The 18,866-nt window shown below is 39.0% G+C and overlaps 1 protein-coding gene across 2 annotated transcripts in view; it reads right to left on the bottom strand.

The window, feature by feature from the left end:
* Positions 1 to 18,866, bottom strand: part of LOC102688594 (BMP/retinoic acid-inducible neural-specific protein 3-like) — a 49,618-nt gene that overhangs the window by 17,533 nt on the left and 13,219 nt on the right. For both annotated transcript variants that reach the window (XM_015355113.2, XM_006634633.3), the window contains exons 3-4: positions 11,596 to 11,786; positions 2,213 to 2,403 (exon numbers count right to left, since the gene is read on the bottom strand). In XM_015355113.2, the coding sequence (XP_015210599.1) occupies positions 2,213 to 2,403; positions 11,596 to 11,786 (382 nt within the window). The remainder of the gene's footprint in view (positions 1 to 2,212; positions 2,404 to 11,595; positions 11,787 to 18,866) is intronic.

The raw sequence follows: 18,866 nt of genomic DNA, 5'->3' as shown, positions 1-18,866 counted from the left end.
TAAATATCTTCATGAAGTCTTGCCGTCAACAAACACAACAAAGACAGACACATGAAGTTTCCACCATGAAAATTGGAAAAAACTAAGCTAGTTTAAAAATGGAAAAAAAAACAGATGTGTCTATTGGCCAAAGCTTCAATTTAGCAACTTACGAATCACAATAAAATCTAGCATCTCAATAAAGATCTGAGGAACACTCAGCCATTAACTACTGCGACATGAATATTTTAACATCCTGCCACCAAATTTCAACTTTGCTTTTTTAAAATCTTTAAGCATATCATTGCATGTATATAAGTGCATGCTTCTTCTTTTTAAACACATCTGATACCAGCTGGAGATGATGAAATTTCTCAAGGTGATGTGAGTTCCCTCAGTAGCTGGAGTTATCTCAAGTGAATTATCTATTCTGTATTTGTACAGAAGCAGTTGCTACATCTGCCATCTGTGCTCAGCTGCATAAAAACCCTTCTGTATTGATAGACAGTGTTTGTTTTCAAAGTTTAAGCAGAATTGAGCATACCAATTACTTCTGAAACTGAGGAGAACACTCTTCCCCCTCTTCCTAATATTACTCATAAGAAAAGGTGATCCTTTAAGCTACTGTCCTACCCTGATTACTGTAAAGTAATTTACAAAGCATCAACCAGTCTAAGAAATCAACTTGTTCTGCTTAGTAATGACAAAACAATCTTCATTTGCATTGAAAACGAAGCAAGCAGCACCGACAAACCAACAGTCTAGAAATGGGGACTGACAGCTCCAGTCCTCCAGGAAATTATGCAAATAATTAATTTAAGTAATTAAAATAACAGGTAGAAAGCATGCCAAAAAGACCTTTAGGCCTTTGTGGATTGAAATCAGCCGTCCCTGTTGCAGAGATGATGAAAAACCTCAAAAGTTAAATGTTATCAAAAAAAAGAAAAGAACACTATGAAAATCAAACTTACTGTACTAAATATGAATATTTGCACAGTAAAACCGTAAATGGGCTGATTATTTTTAAAAGGGATCAAAATCACTCTGAAGGAAAATGAATCGTTCTAAACAATTTCACTTCTCTGATTAAGAAGCATTTCTTATTTAACAAACTCCAACAGCAGTTCCTGGGTAAACCACACTCCCCAGGCCAAACAAGACAAATCAAATTAAAAAAGAAACTGCGGGTTAGAAAAGCTTACAGGAATAAGAGAACAACTTGGCATTTAATCATAGGTGCTACATTATTAGAGACGCAAGGAAAAGGTCTGCAAACTAGACCAATTATTCAAGATTTGTCCTCTCACTATTGTGGCTACACTGAAGAAGGTGCAGTTCACTCTTTGCAGTGGGACAGGAAGTGATCAGAGGGATGCAGGAAGTTTAATGCTTTTAACATTTAGAGAGACTTTAGTTAATGCTGATTTTGTCTCTTCCAAGTCTTTAACTTTGAGTTGTAGAGGGATCCAAAGTATAGTCTTAGGAGTAGAGCAGAGGAGTGCTAATCTCTTATCTAGCAAAGTGACAGTATAGCAACCCGCTTCACCAAGGGTACTTAATAGACTTCCACAACCCAAAGAGTTTTATGACACGGCTGGTTTTTCCAGTGTTCTATGAGATATTAACTGCAAATGGGCAGTGTTGTATATCCCTGCTGTGGATGAACCAGCTTATAGGACACTCAAGCTGTTTGATTCAGTTAACATGCAGGGGGCAGACCATACCAAATGTCCATATAACAGATGCAACCGCAGATTTGCCCAGGGCACAGCATGACTTGGGATCTGAGGCAGAGGCTTAAGTTTTGTGAATTCAATTTTTTTTTTTGCTCCATACCGGATTGCTTCGGAACACATGATTGATTTCTCAATTTTCCCTCTAGGGTTTTTCATTTCAAAGCCACACGGATACGCTGACCTTTACCGTCCAGCGGCAAGCGGAACCCCAAATACCCCGTCCCCAAATGGGGATCTGCAGAGACGGCTCGCACTCAGGTATCCGAATCCCTCACAGCGAATAAGCGTTAGACATATTCAATTGACGATATCCCCCACTGTGCCAGAGGTGCTGCTTACAGGACATCTCCATTTCTGTACTCCCGCTGCACAGATTTTAAGACCGTGTGGGAGTCACCTAGCTGGCTGCAATGCAGTTGCAATGCAACCAAGTGGGGGGATGAAACGTTATGCTTACAGTGGGTATTCAAGTCAGCAGCATATTAGGAAACCATTACCTTGATAGCTGAGGTGGCTATCTGGAGGTGGTGCAGTCTTCGCAGTGTACTCTCCCTGTCTATGAAATAAGAGGCCGCCAGCTGGTGCAAGTTCTCCAGGGTGGCGATGGAACTGTTGTCGCTGCCGTCTTTCCCGTTGCCCTCTTTACTCAGCCTCTTCTTGTTTACAAATATGGTCAGAGATTCTTCCCCTGGGAGGAGCAAGCAAGACAGGGTTATCCCAGGCACTCTGCAGTGCAGTGGAACAGCGGGATTCCCTGCCTCTACAGAAGCTCATGCCACATTTCCATTTCGAGCCACGTCGGCTCACAACCTCGGTTACATCAGGCAGGCCCTGAGGCTGGTTGATGCACACACGCATAAGAACGACCTGCGGTCCAAATTGTTTTGCAAAGTGCTGTTCAATTACAGCTCTGGGTGTTTTTTTTTTGGGGGGGGAATGTTTGAAATACATTGATACCAAAGCTTTGAGCTTGTTTACAGCCAAAAAAAGGACTTGGCTTATCAATGAGCTCCACTAAATTGATATTGTCATGACCGTTGGTAGGACAAGGACTCACACAGAAGAGCAGTGTTCTTCATGCTATTGAGATGCTAAATACTGCTAAACTGAGGTGACAAGTACCACTAAATCACTGAAACAGTACATTCATGAAACCTTGGATTTTGATCTTCACAGATGTCGGAAGGAAAGCGATCTTTACAAATCAGTGTTGGAAAGGGAAACCTTGAACAAAATTGGGTACTAAACTAATTTTGAAAGGCGGCATTCTGATTTTTTTTAGAACACTGCAGTATAAGAGGGCATTGTTCAGGTTGATATCTATTGTCATATCTAATTGGTGAACGTAAAACATCCAAGAAGTGAGATGAAAAAAATGCTTAGACAACAATTCATAATTTTATTACATATTTATTCATTATACTCCTAAAGAAAAAGGAGTCTAGTCTAACCATCAGAAAGTGACCATGACATTTATAGACTGACTCATCTAACAGTAGCAGAAAAAGACAAATGAGAACCATTTCCATTCAGTTACTAACTCAGGCTAATGCACATTTGTCCCTTGTTGGTGTTGTCAGTCAGAAATATACCCATATCTTGTACTACTATACTTAAACAAATTACTGCCTCCTACACAAATTGTTTCTATACACAGAATATGTTCCTATAAATCCCAATGTTCTAAGTGAAAGAATTCCATGCTTCGTTCAGGCACTTTTTAAATAGTCTACCTCTGGCATAAGACTCTTGCTCTGCTGTGGCTCAACACAGTTTCATTAGCTTGTTCTTAATCCTCTAATAGTTCTGCATTTAAACTGCAGCTCAATTTTCATAGTGAGCACTCAGTAACAAGCTTCCTTCAAATGGTCTTTGATATCCGTTTCAACACGAAAGTGCAGTTGAAAAGACTTAAAAAAAATAAAATTGAAAATGATCAGCTTTGTAGGATATTCTTATAAGGTCATTTTCATCCTGATCCTTGTTCTTTGCTACTTTGAGCTACCCTGCATCTGGAAAGAAAAACGATTCTGGCAGTGATGAAGATGCTCAAAATTCTTTATACGTTAAGCGTAAAAAAAAGCCTGTGCCTGACAACAGTGACTGGGTCTGAGCTAAGACCCACATGAAAAATGGTATTGTTTAAAAGATTTAGAGACAATGGCACAGAGAACTGGCATTATGTCTCAAATTTTTCAAAGGATCCCAGTATCCACCATTAGACAGTTGGTTACTCCTTTTCTTAATTAAAATAACTTGCTGCCTGCAATTTCTTCTAGAGGTTAGAGTAGGGAGCTGCAGTAGCGCGTGAGCTTCAAAGGAACATATAGAGGTTAATTCAGTTTTCACTCTGGAAACGACCAAAAACCTTTTCAGCTGCGAAGCCTTCATCAGGCATGTAGGGGAGAGGACAGAAAGAAAAAGGAGTGGAGTCGGGAAGGTAAAAAGATTGAAAATGTGAGATTGGGTGGGGGAAGGGAAAAGGTAGTTAAAGAGATGGAAATCTGGGCAATAAATTCTGAGGGAAGTGTGCAAGACAGCAGTCTGTGAATGGCTGGGGAGATATGAAAATAGATTAGAAGAATGTATGAACAACGTTTAAGGATAATTTAGGAAATTTTTGCTATAGGAATCTTTGAATCCCTGTGAAATAATGCAGGCAGAACGATCATTGTAATCATGTTCTGGAGAGTTAAAATAAGCAGCCATCAGCTTGGAGAGATTTTTGATCCCTCACAGCTCTGACATTCCCTATAATGGTCAGGTAGCCTCCTTCCTGTTTTGCGGATGTAAATAGCAGGGCACTTTCTGCAAGCAGAGCACTAAATGAGATTACTGGACAAGCACGGTGCCCTTTGGGTGATCTTGAAACAGCCAGAGGGGCCAAGTATATGTGTGCTGTGGGATTATCCATTTGCAGACGATACAGCGACCTTTTGTTTCAGGAAAAAAAAGTATCAGTTATGGATGGTGGCTGTGGAGATTAGTCAGTGCAATGAGATGATTGGTGTGTCTGAAAAAAGGCTCCAACTGAAGGCCAATTCTATAAAAAGGAACTGTTAGGGAGAACACTGTGTGAATCAGTAGGTTTGCAATACGCTGATGATAGCACCAACACAGTCATCGCTGTATTATTTGAAGCATCTATTCCAGTATAGGAGGAAAGAACAGTTCTTCTACATTGTTCAAAGAGATAACAGCACAATGTGATCCCAATCTGGTACCCACAGAGATGCTACAGAGCTAGTGGGTGAAAAGATTATTGAAAGAATGCACTCAGGGTAAGAACCAATTCAGATAGTGGGATAAAGTTTGAGAGAATCCCGATGGGGAATGATATTGTATAGAAATGTGATGGTGGAGATAAAACATTCTGGACCCTAAAATTAAAAGTTGTGAAATGGGTATCTTTTTTTTAGGAATGATGCCGCTTCAGATACGATGACTGTTTCGTGGGACCAGTGGATGATGTTTTCGATAGATAACGGAGTATCCTAGTGTTAAATATCCAACGCAAAAGAATAGAAGACAAAATATGCATTTGGCCAGTTTTCGTTTTCAAAAGTGCTTTAACACTGCTTACAAAAAGCATTATGTTATGTCAAGTAAGTTGCCTAGAGGGAAGGTTGAGTGTCAGCAAAATTGCTAATATCCAAGAGAAGCACTCTGCATTTCCAGGGCAGCATGCTTGCTGAGGGGGGCAGCACTGGACCAGAACAACACCTTTAGTGAAAGGTCCCAGAAATGTGTTAGCAGACTAATGGGGTCCAGACACCTCAAGGAGCCACTGGATAAGGACTTATTATCTCCTATTATCATTCAGAGGAACATAGACAAAGATGGCCTGTGCATAGAGCTGGGAGGAAATTCCCTAACAAAACATTCAAAAGTTAACACAAAATGTCAATATTTGTATTCTACAGCAAACATAATAATTGGTATATGTTTAAGGGTATACTTTCACCACAACAAATCTCTAAGAAAATAAGGGAGGGTAAAATGACAGATCTCATCACATTACACTTTCACAGCTAAAAATGATTTGCTTTCTCCACTTCAGGTCTTTAATGAAGAAATATTGTTAATCTTCCAATTCACACCCTTGTGTTCTTTTCCTGTTGCCAAAGAGTCACACATATAAACAAGTGGTAACAGAATGACCTATTCCATGCATTTAGTGGAATTAAAGAGATAATGGGAGCAAGCACTTTATATGGAAATGAGATTTTACAGAAGGTTTAGGAATGTTATGTTTCAACATCATGAGAAGAAAAAAATTGTAAGAACCGATTTTGATCTCAAGTATTCTGGACACAAACTGCAAATATTTTATTAAGACCTCATACATACAACTCTGCTTTCATTCTATTAAAATAATTAATATTGAGAAATACATTAAGAAATATCTTTACTAAACAAAATTATGCATGCAATGGTTAAAATGTTGATTGAAAAAACTTTTCACCAAAATACTACAGCATCACTTTTCTATTCCAAAAGAACAAAATACTTTGCAATGCCTTCAGGTTTTTAATGAAAACTTGCAAATCAAACATCTTATCTCTTTCCACAATAATGGTAAATGGGTACAGGGAGGGTTTGTGCAATCACCCATAATTGCATTATATGTCAAGCTGAACTAAAAAGTTATTTAAAAAAAAACTTAATTCCTCAGAGAAGTAAATGCCTTGTAGAAAACCACTGAGTCATGAAGACTAAGCCCTTGTGCATATTCTCAGGTATAATGGAGATCAGCTTTTATGCACAAGTTCGAAAGATGCTTTTGTGCTCTTTTTTTTTTTAATGGCCTTGAAAGTCTTCCACAGATGTAAAACTAAGATGCATTGTATTGTTCAACTTTGTTTTAAGGAAACTCCATGTGCATTTTGTCAGATCAAATGTGCAAAATAGGAAATGACTGGGAGAAAAATTCATCTGACAACTTGTTCTCAGAAGCTGCTGGCAGCAGGCACTCCAGCTTCACAACAGAGAGCAAGAGAAGAAAAGAGCAATGCAGGTCTTTTTTGAACGTTTTGAATATTCCCCCCACCCGATGTTTTATTTTTATAACACACAACAAAAGTTTTTAAAAACTGCTGCAAACGCAAAATCGCTGGGTGATCAAGATGTACCATAATTTACTATGAAACCCTCTGGAGGAAATTCGGTTAGCTATATCATGACAAAATACGAAGTGTATAGATGAAAGCACAACAGAAATCTCTTTTCCGAAATGAAATGCATATGAAATGCGTGCGACATCTAGATCTTTGCGATACACTGAAATTTCACATTCTAAATAAATATAATTAGTCTATTTCGAAAGTGGAACCTGTATATCTGTCTTACAGTATAAAATGCAGGTTTATAATACATAAGGAAGGCACCAGAATTTCTATCACTGGAACAAATGATGATAAAAAACATAATAAAACAGAACAAAATCAAACTAGCATGCTATTTTTAAAGTTCAAACACAACTTGCTAACAGTGTGGGAGGAACAGTCATATGGGCTGTCACAGTTCCCCATTCAACACCATACATGCCAGTTCAATCTAAAAAGGTGGCAGTTAAGAAGAGAAAACTACTTGCATGGTGTCTCAGGAGGCTAAGCAACTGGATCTGCGATCACAGATTTAATCACTGCTTGAAAAATAGCCTGAATTCTTTTTTTCTTATCACAACACCTTAATATGATAGAGAAGAGACCGTAAAATCACAGGTCCCCCAAGAATATTGAAGGGATCTCATAATCAAGGCTATTGTCTACAAGTTATAAGATACCCTCTCTGGTAGCATACTTGTTTTTTTTTTTGTTAAAGTAAATCTGAAAGCTTGTTTTTATCAGCTGAAATCTTGTTTCCCAGGTATTTACAGTCTACAAGCACATCATTTTAAAGGAAAGAGCTTTTTTCTCCTTTTCTGCCTTTATCAGAGCAATACATCTTTTAAATGTGAGTGAATTTCAGAATGTTTGAATTGCTTTTTCTCTCTACATTACATTTGTAAAAGGACCAGAAGCCTTTCTCTGCTTTGCGCACCACAATATCTAGGCTTTAGACACATTGTTAACTAGGTTAATGTTTTAGAAACATGTCATTCAAATACATTCCTAAAAGGAAATAGACTGTACAGCAGGTGTAGAGGCTGTACAGAAATTTTAAGACCCAATTTTTACTGTCCCTTTGTTTGCTTTTTTACACCTGGACAATTGTCTTCAGAGTAGCTCCAATAAATATTCAAATGTGCACAGGGCAAATATTTAGATGTATACTGTATATTATGTTCAATATTCTAGTGTTGTGCTTTCTACACATCCTTTTCTCAAATATTACCATAATGCACTGTAAAATAGGAGGTAAAATGGTATTCTGTTAAAATGCTGAAGTTGTCTTTAATGGGAACGTATTGTCTCAGCAAGAAACCTTCAAAACATATTCACCTGTAATGCACAGTTCAATTGGTAAATTTGCATTCTACTTTAAGAAAGGCAATACAAACCTCCCTCATTTTCAAGTTGTGTAAAAATGCTTCAAAAAGGTGTTACAGCTTGAAGAGCCTCCTTTCAGGTTGTATAAATGCCAAATCTGAACATGTTCGGTCAGGACAAAAGTGTTTCTAATATTGCCTGTGCTGCATGTGTGCATTCCTCTTGTACTTAAAAATTTGTGATGGAAATTAAATGAAACAAAAAATCAACTGATAAAAATAATGCATTTATTTAAAATGACCAGTTTTCACAAATGAACCACAGACTTACTGTAGGTTTTGTATAGACGTTTTTCATATACTTAACAGAAAGGTGGGCTGTATGTTGGAAGAGTGGTGAGCATTTCTACCTCGCAGTGCTGTGGCCCTGGGTTAAATTCAAGATTTGGGGTGCTATCTGTGTAGAATCCAAAAACATACATGTATTGGTGCTGTAGGTCAATCGGCTTCTGCTAAAACTGTCCCTAGGTGTGAGTGTGTGCATATTTGTGTTTGAAAGAGTAGAGGGTAGAGTAGTTTATCGCTATATGAACATGTACAGTGCCTTGCGAAAGTATTCGGCCCCCTTGAACTTTTCAACCTTTTGCCACATTTCAGGCTTCAAACATAAAGATATAAATTTTTTATTTTATGTGAAGAATCACCAACAAGTGGGACACAATTGTGAAGTGGAACGAAATCTATTGGATTTTTGAAACTTTTTTAACTAATAAAAAAATGAAAAGTGGGGCGTGCAAAATTATTCGGCCCCTTTACTTTCAGTGCAGCAAACTCACTCCAGAAGTTCAGCGAGGATCTCTGAATGATCCAATGTTGTCCTAAATGACTGATGGTGATAAATAGAATCCACCTGTGTGTAATCAAGTCTCTGTATAAATGCACCTGCTCTGTGATAGTCTCAAGGTTCTGTTGAAAGCGCAGAGAGCATCATGAAGACCAAGGAACACACCAGGCAGGTCCGTAATACTGTTGTGGAGAAGTTTAAAGCTGGATTTGGATACAAAAAGATTTCCCAAGCTTCAAACATCCCAAGGAGCACTGTGCAAGCGATCATCTTGAAATGGAAGGAGTATCAGACCACTGCAAATCTACCAAGACCTGGCCGTCCCTCTAAACTTTCAGCTCAGACAAGGAGAAGACTGATCAGAGATGCAGCCAAGAGGCCCATGATCACTCTGGATGAACTGCAGAGAACTACAGCTGAGGTGGGAGAGTCTGTCCATAGGACAACAATAAGTCTTACACTGCACAAATCTGGCCTTTATGGAAGAGTGGCAAGAAGAAAGCCATTTCTCAAAGATATCCATAAAAAGTCTCGTCTAAAGTTTGCCACAAGCCACCTGGGAGACACCCCAAACATGTGGAAGAAGGTGCTCTGGTCAGATGAAACCAAAATCGAACTTTTTGGCCACAATGCAAAACGATATGTTTGGCGTAAAAGCAATACAGCTCATCACCCTCAACACACCATCCCCACTGTCAAACATGGTGGTGGCAGCATCATGGTTTGGGCCTGCTTTTCTTCAGCAGGGACAGGGAAGATGGTTAAAATTGAGGGGAAGATGGATGCAGCCAAATACAGGACCATTCTGGATGAAAACCTGTTGGAGTCTGCAAAAGACCTGAAACTGGGACGGAGATTTATCTTCCAACAAGACAATGATCCCAAACATACAGCAAAATCTACAAAGGAATGGTTCACAAATAAACGTATCCAGGTGTTTGAATGGCCAAGTCAAAGTCCAGACCTGAATCCAATCGAGAATCTGTGGAAAGAGCTGAAAACTGCTGTTCACAAACGCTCTCCATCCAACCTCACTGAGCTCGAGCTGTTTTGCAAGGAAGAATGGGCAAGAATTTCAGTCTCTCGATGTGCAAAACTGATAGAGACATACCCCAAGCGACTTGCAGCTGTAATCGCAGCAAAAGGTGGCTCTATAAAGTATTAACGCAAGGGGGCCGAATAATTTTGCACGCCCCACTTTTCATTTTTTTATTAGTTAAAAAAGTTTCAAAAATCCAATAGATTTCGTTCCACTTCACAATTGTGTCCCACTTGTTGGTGATTCTTCACATAAAATAAAAAAATTATATCTTTATGTTTGAAGCCTGAAATGTGGCAAAAGGTTGAAAAGTTCAAGGGGGCCGAATACTTTCGCAAGGCACTGTACATTGGCATTCTTAGTCGTGCTGATCTCTCGGGACATACAAAGTACAACAGTCGACACCACATAATGTAGACAGTACATTTCAAACATAATAAATGATAACAGATGGAACATAAATATGTTGTGGGACAATAAATATGTAGGAGTGAGAAAAAAAACATGGTAGACCATTGAAAAAGTGCACTGTGCAAATGTGTATTGAGGCCCTGCAGTTAGCTATTGAGTTTGCATACTGCAGTAGAAGCTGTTCTTGAGTTTAATCGACCTTGCTTTAATAGTGCGGGGGAACAGTTTGTCCGGGATGGTTGGGATCCTGAATGATAGATTGGGATTTAATGTGACAGCAGATGGTGTGGATCTCACCGATTGATGGTGAATCACATCCTATAATCCTCTGTGCCGTTTCCACAACTCTCTACACTGCGATGAATCTGGACAGCACAGCCTAGGGAACAATACGGTATGTGAAAGCCCTGCATTCATCGGCTGGAGGCAGGATGGGCTGTTTGTCATCACCTCCTGCAACTGGACCAGGGAACAGCTTTTCCACATCTTCAGTGAGGGGTCTAAGCTGCTGCAGGAGCTACGCGCACCCCAGTTCCAGTCCGGTGGAAGATCTGGGAGCAGTGTGACAGAACTGGTCCTCAAGAGCAAGAACCGAGCATCTGGCGGACATTACAAGGCATCATGGGTTTGACTACTCACTATTCAGGATGAACTGGCCTGCTGTCCTGGATGCACCCTGCCCTGCACCAGCTGCATGCCAGAACAGGCCCCCTCCCCATCATGGATGGATAAAACACAAGTAAAATACAACAACCTGTTTTGTAAGGGGGGGGGGGGACGTGATGTGAATGGGTTTTACTCCAGTAACAAGATAAGATCACTTTATTGGCCATATTCAACTTGTATTAGGAATTTGTCTTTTCGCATACCCCAACTTACTCTCCATGAGACACACAGACAGGGAGAGAAGCTGGGGGTCAGACTGCAGGGTCAGCCATTTATACGGCACCCCTGGAGCAGTTGGGGTTAAGGGCCTTGCTCAGGGGCCCCAGTGGAGTACGATTCCTCTGCCGGCCACAGGACACAAACCGGCAACCTTCCAGCCACAGGCGCAGATCCTTAGCCACAGAGCCACCGTCCCCAGACAACACAAGTATACAAAATTCAACTTGTGTTAAAGTCGAACTTTATGTGGAAAGCAAGAACCTCCCATTACCTCCAAGTGTTGCTGAGAGAAGGAAGTGAGTCCCATACTTCTTGATGAGGTTTTCCGTTATCTGCTGCAGGGTAGGTCTCCGCCCTAACAGCCGGATGCTGCTGAAGAATTCCGGAGTGAGCGGCAAGCTGGAACCCAGGAAGTCCCTTCTCTCCACCGCCAGGCTGTTGACCTTCCAGCGACCAAACTCCCTGGAACACAAGAGCAAGAGGTCTCAGGCAGGGAGCAAGCGTGCAGATTACTGCCTGTCAACCGTACCTGCCAACAGGTCTGCAAAACCTGCAAAAACAACCAGACCACTACTACAGCAGACTACAGCTGCTGGTGATGGAGCAGAAAATTCCACATTTCCAAACAGTTCTCCATAGAAAGTCATTAAAAAAAAATTGACTGAAGAAGAAGTTTAAAAAGAATTCCAACGCAATCCGATTTGAATAAAACCCGAATGTGTGAGTGTCGAACATTGGTCCAACCAAAACACTGAAAGAAGTTTTGAAAGACAAATGGATGAATAACTTAGAAGGACGTGGTAAAACAAATGCAGTGTCTCATTCTGCCTGGTACTTGGAGATAAGATGTTTTTTAAGCAAAACAATGTTTTCTTTGTAAGCAGACTGCAGTAATTTACCCTAATTAGCAGTCAATGTAGCAAGACGTGTAAGAACAGGAATTATTTACCTAATTTAACTCAAAGAGGGATAGCGTTGGCATCTTTTTAATAGCACCGAGACTTAGTGATTGTTTTATCTTGAAGACTTTAAAACTACAAAATAACAGTGCAACTAGAAGTGTAGGCTAATTAGTGATTTTTAAAGAACGTTTAACAGTTAAAAAACTGAATATTTCTCTTTAACCTGTTTGTCTTTAAATCTGGAAAATATTCAAAAACTATTTTCACAAGCCGCATCAAGCTAATCGCTAATGCTACCACATTTCAGGGCTTTGAAACACAGTGAAATGAAACTATTCTTAAAACCCTTTTCACAGCAAATTGTGTTGCAATGCACTTTATAATCTCAGCAGTGCAGGAAAATACAGTAAAAAAGTAAAACCAGAAGCAGGTTTAAACGAAATGAAAATGACCTAAGGCTCTGAAGCTAAATGTAGGTGTCAGAGGTATCATTATAGATCAAAACGTTGCAGTAATCGTAACAAATACCCCTCTGGTCACATTGTGCCTCCAACTCTCTTGACATGGTATAAAGGTGTCTTTCATGCTAAGCTGTCAATTGTTTTTAAATATCAGTTTTCAGTGATTTCAGTGTGTCTCTCTTTTCACGTTGGCATATGGTACTCAAGCAAAAGAATGACTTTCATTTGATGAATTAGCCAGCTACACCCTAAAGTGTCTTTTAAAGGCCAAAACACAATTATGTGTATTATCAGGTGTTTCCTTACAAATTCCGCAGTCGTATTTGATCCATTTAACAGTGTTTTAGTTTGATAATGAATTACAGTGAGGTGCAGTGGTTAGCACTGCTGCCTCACAGTGCTGGGACCCCTGGGTTCAACCTGGGGCCTGGGGTGCTATCTGTGTGGAGTTTGTATGTTCTGCCCTGGCTTGCGTGGGTGTCCTCCAGGTGCTCCCCCACTGTCTAAAAACATGCTTGTAAGTTACTTGGCTTCTGGGAAAACTAGCCATGGTGTTAGTGTGTCTGTCTGTGTGTGCCTTGTGATGGACTGGCAGCCCGTGCAGGGTGTCACCTGTCTTGTGCCCATTGCTTGCTGGGATAGGCTCCAGCTCCCCTGCAATCCTGAATTGGAAAAAGCAGTTAGAAAATGGATAGATAAACTGCAGTCCATCATCCTGAGGGACTAAAGGTATCCAACTTCTTGAAATAATGTATTTTGTTTTGTTATTGTGTGGTAAGCACACATGGTTTACTGAAAGGGATGATTACTTGGAAAGCTGGTAGTGAGTCATTAGTAAAAGTTTAAAGGAAACCTATACTGGCCTTTAGTTTGGACTTGAATGAGGACAGTATAGTCTCTTTTCTAATAGTCACTGGTAGCAGGATTCACAGCAAGGGTGTAATTTAGCTGAATGAGAACCACTTTAGCAATGCACCTTTTATATAAGAAGACAATTGAAGAAAAGACAACCTCAGAATAAGTGCTAATCATATCACCTCAACACTCTTGTCAAGCAATAAGCAATTAACAAGGGATCTCTCAGCACAACAGGAAAATTCTCAAAAACCCTTTCATACAAGTGCCAGCTACATCATTATCTCCTAAAAACTGAAAATACCTGCTAATGGTACAGAGTAAAAAACAGGAGAAAAAATCTTGAAGGAAAAAAACAAATATAATTTCTCTGTTACTTAAGGTTATGTAATTTTAAAACTTTCAAAAACAAATACTGGAAAAGGGTTAATAAAAATCTATTTAAAATAGTAACAGAATCAATAAAAGGACGATGTTTGAAAAACTACAATTTAGTTTTAAGCAGACCATTTTCAGCAAAACCCAAAACTATTGTGACAGCTGTGATTCTAAGTGTCTGCAAAGATATAGACAAAAAACTTTTAGTTTCTATAGTACATCATCTCAAAGTGCTGCACAAAAAAAACAACAAACTAAAAACAGGTATACACAAAATTAAAATTAAACAGAATTAAACATCCTAATTAAACAGAATGAGATGCTAGAATATAAAAGTGACAGGATTTGAAAGTGCTGACTGACTTGCAAGATCTTGTATAGGCTAGGAGGTCATTCCACAGTCCTGCAGCAAGACAACACTCTTCAGAGCCTTGGACTGGAACTCTGAATGAAGGTCCAAAGAGTGCAAATAACATGTATGTCTAAAGGCAGTTAACAGTTTACGGATGCAGACCGGAGGAAAACCTTCCAAATCCCTAATCTGCATTTTATTCTGAAACATGAAGTGCAGCAAAAACAGGTGATATACATATCCTTATGCTCTTCAGCTTTGGGTAAAATTTGGGCAGCCAAGCTCGGAACATGCTTCAACTACCTTAATTCGCTTTTCTGCATCAGACTAGCAAAGATGCATACGGATATGCAGAATGTTAGAAAGGTGGACAACAAAAGATACCTTTACAATGATGTGAGCCTTTAAACCTCAGGTGAAAAATGACCCCAAGATGCCTTATCTGAGAACACTGACTGATGGTAGGAACATCAACAGTCAAAGTGTTGTTGACACATTTGCTAGGTTGATAAGTAAATCATCTTTAACATCTTGCCAGCTCAGATGTAAAATGTTTTTTGCAAGATACAGTCTGAATGGAGACATTCTCAATTTTAGATGGGAAAAGGAGTTGGGAAGATTACTGCACTGGACTGTAATCTTATCTAGATTGCTCTTTCTAACTAGACTTAATAGACAGTGAATATTGGAAATAAATTTCTAGGAGAATTTCCCTCAATTTGGTTTCGAAATAAATACCCTTGTGACAGTCAGAGCTTTACCTGGATTGCTAGTAATGTTACTTGAAGGCATGTTAATGAAAAAGCATGGTCAATGTCCTCATATCTACATTCCAGTTTGACATCCCATAAATGACATCCAAGACTTTCAGACCCATGAACGCACAATCCTTTGATTAAGGCATTAGTATAAAATAAATACTACTTTGTTTAGGAAGAAACAACATTGACCACTAGAACAACAGAAATGTCAATGTGACTCTATCATGATATTTATCTGCCATCCTATAAATTCCACCTAAGAAATAAGAATGAAAGTAACAGGCCAATTCCAGAGCACTGAAATGAAAAACCTGTAAACTGACCTTTAAACAACAGGACATCGCAAGGCGCTGACAATTCTGCAGTTCTTCCATCTGGCCTCAGCAAACGTAATTGGCCTTACAAACACAGGGATAATTTACTCTTACCTTCTTCACTAAGTATTAATTAAATAAGTAGCTTATAGGCTTTACCAGCTCTTAATCCAGGTTATGATTTACTGTGTGTTGATGCATAGCTCCTGATTGAGAGACTTCACAGAAAAGATAATGACATACTTTAGCTTTTATGAACTACAAACTCAAGCCCCCAAAGGACATGCAGAAACAAGAGACAAACGTCCAGATATACTCACATATGGAAGTACTCCACTTCAATTCTCTGCTAAAGAGAAAGCTACACTTGCTGATATCCACTGGGATGAACTAGACAAAAACTCGTTTCATTCCTAAAGAAGAGTTGGTCTACTGCTGGCCACCCAAGTCTACCACTGTTCTGACATACTGATAGCACAAACGCATCATTCTCTTGACAAGCAGCGTATATTGGTACCTTTCTGTGCTTTTCTTTTAGCATTTTCACCAGGTTTAACCTTCAATAGGTTCAATCACAACAGTCACCGCACCAAAGGGGTGATTTAGTGCTAACACTTACTGTGAAATGACTTTGTTGCTTATCACTATCCCTCCTGAGCGATCCATTAATGAAAATGTTCGCAATTTATGCTCAAATGTCCAAAGTCCATAACCTTTTTTTTCCCCTCAAAACATGCATGTACTGTATAGTAAGTAATAAGATTATCCCAACGCTCTACATACTTTCCTTTTTTCACTTCCCAGTGTACTTCACTTCAAATAACATTTTCAATAAATTCCTCATTTCAAAAATCTACTGAAGCTCATTAAATGGTTACCAGCTGGAACTGTTATTATTAAATATTTAAAAGAGCTGAAAAATGAAAAAAACATGAACCATATATTTAATTTTAACTTCTGTAAAACACGCCACCTCTTGTTCTCTTCACTTTAGGGTTTTGTAATGGTTTGCCTGATATTATAGGCCATTATGCACGCTGAACCTTGAATTCAGAATAGAACAGCCTTCTGGTCACTTAACCTAACATGCTATCATTAAACTGTTTATTCTGTTTATTTCCTAGAGATGACACTGACAGCAAAACCTTTGGCAGCTTTCAGAGAGGATATCAGGTCAAAATTCTGGAGCTGCATTTCACCCAGAGATGCAATCCAAACTGCACAAAGAAAATCCTCTTTTCCTCTCTGGGGTCATAGAACATGTTATCCTTTCTCCAGCCATAAATATGCTCTTTCCAACTTATCATGGCTATTAAAGAAATCTCATTCTTGCTGTAACTGAGCCAGTGTATTTCATTTCAAGAGGAAAAAAAAACTATTCAGTTTTGCGAGAGTCAGAAAATAAATTTAAAGTAGGGTTGCACACATCCTCTGCCGATACGCTTGTCATTTTCACTTTCATGAGAAAATCAGCGAGCTAAAAGGTCGCCTTCCTTTTCCAAGCACTGCTTTGGATCATAAACAGCAATGTGTTCTAAAAAGACACCCTGCAATTTGATGTTATTTCAAAAGATCTGCTACAGTTAAGCTTCAACATAGACGTTGTTAGGGGTATTGAAAAAATAATAATCAAGGAACTCTTCTCTGAAGCTACTTTTATGCGTGTGACACTTTGTGATGTTGATTACAAAAGCGTTTTAAAAAAGCCATTAAAAGACTTTGATTATAAGTGTTAGGAAGCTCTAATTTATAGCTCATTAACAGTTTCTTTCCTCTGTGGTAGCTTTGCCAATTATGATTATTTTTCAGCTCAGTCTTAAACCTGTCAGTTGTCAAAGAGACTGGAATTCAATTGCAGAAAGAAGTAAAATAATGTGCCAGAATTAAAGAAAATACAATTTATTTATTGCCCACCACCTTATCCTGGTATTTCCAGAAAATGGCTGTGTCTGGATTGTACCACAGCCTCCAGGCTCTGTCCTGGAGGCAGAAGATGAACTAGCAACTCTAATCCCTGCAGCTATGGGCATGACATCCACAGCTACTGAGTCTGAAGACTACCCAAAAAATAAAAAAGCTCTTTTGTGAACTTTCAAGGATGTCACAATAGCACTCAATGGCAGATCAATTTAAATGAGATGCTCTGCTCCATAACAAATGTGGACAGGCAGTGGGAGCATTCAACACCTCTTGGGAGAGTCTGAGAAACGTCTACTGACCAACTCAGGGTGTCCTTGAAGTCAGCACAGGACTCAGAGAAATGACCCAGGACCGCTGAAACATTCGTCTTTTTGAAGCTTTTTGAAATGATGAAAAACATTTGCACTGCACATGCACATTTTATGGACACAATTAAAGTAGGGAAATGTGTATCATTCCTCCCCCCTCCACATTTGTCTAAGATCTAAAAACATTCAATGCATTTGCTTGTTATTTTGCCTAGTAACAAGCAGTCTTTGACAAGGATCCTGGTTCTTTGCAAAATAGTCCGTAGCAGAACAGTGATCTCCAAGCCTATCCTGAGAGACACCCTTATTTGTTCAGTTTTACACGATTAGTAGTTAATTAGTAGTCAAAGATCCTGTCTGTATACAGTACAATACCTTGTGATCAAAGAGTCAGTTAACAGCTGATTGTATGAATTGAACTCAGCTAGAATGACATTCCCCCAAATACTTAAGCTCACAAAGAAGAGAATCGAAAGCCGTGGTCTAAAACATCTTCAAAGGTCTTTACATTGCTACCTTCTTGTTCAAATAATAGTTTTCAACATAAAGCTCTATATGAGAACAGAAGTCCTTGACATACTCTAATACACTCTTTTGCAAGCTCTTCAATATACAGTAGTAAAGCAGTAGAGCAAGTCTCTATGCCAACGAGCATTGGTCCCAAAATTAGATGCATCTTTGCTTGTTTTACTGGGCATTCATTTTCTGATGGAAGACATAACTAAAATTGAATAACACTTCTTATAACGCAATTTCAAAAAGTCAGGCTTGTACAAAACTTTCAAATCCTGTGAAGCGTAATATTTTTCCCCCTCTAGGAGATACCGCTTAGAGAAGATGCAGTGAAGCAGCCCATTTTGCAACACAGATGGTTTGGAAAGTGGGGGTGTTGATTCCCGGTCTGACTAATATAATAGCTGCTATTTATAGTACAGCCTGCTTTGTTGTACAAGTCCTTTCGTTTGCACAGAATTCACAACTTTTTGAGCTTTAGTATCAAGAGTTTTTGAAGGTACGTACCTGCATTTTTCAATTTTTTTTAATCAATCTGATCAAAACTCCCAAGTTCATAAATGCGTAAGTGTCCTTTTATCTAATAAAATCTTACTTTTTAATTAAAACAAAACTGTCCTTTTAACATCATTACATTAAGAAAATTACCAGCAGAACATGTTCCTTTTACACTCCTAAGATGAATGCACATAATTAAAGATTTAATTCTTAATTATGACAACTACAGATAGCTCAATTTGAGGTCATTGCAATGAAGTAGCCTTTTTACAGAGCTGCA

This window comes from Lepisosteus oculatus, chromosome 9 (assembly GCF_040954835.1).
Source record: "Lepisosteus oculatus isolate fLepOcu1 chromosome 9, fLepOcu1.hap2, whole genome shotgun sequence".
Taxonomy (NCBI): Eukaryota; Metazoa; Chordata; class Actinopteri; order Semionotiformes; family Lepisosteidae; genus Lepisosteus; species Lepisosteus oculatus.
The sequence above is the reverse complement of the archived record's forward strand: the minus strand, read 5'-3'. Positions and strand labels throughout refer to the sequence as shown.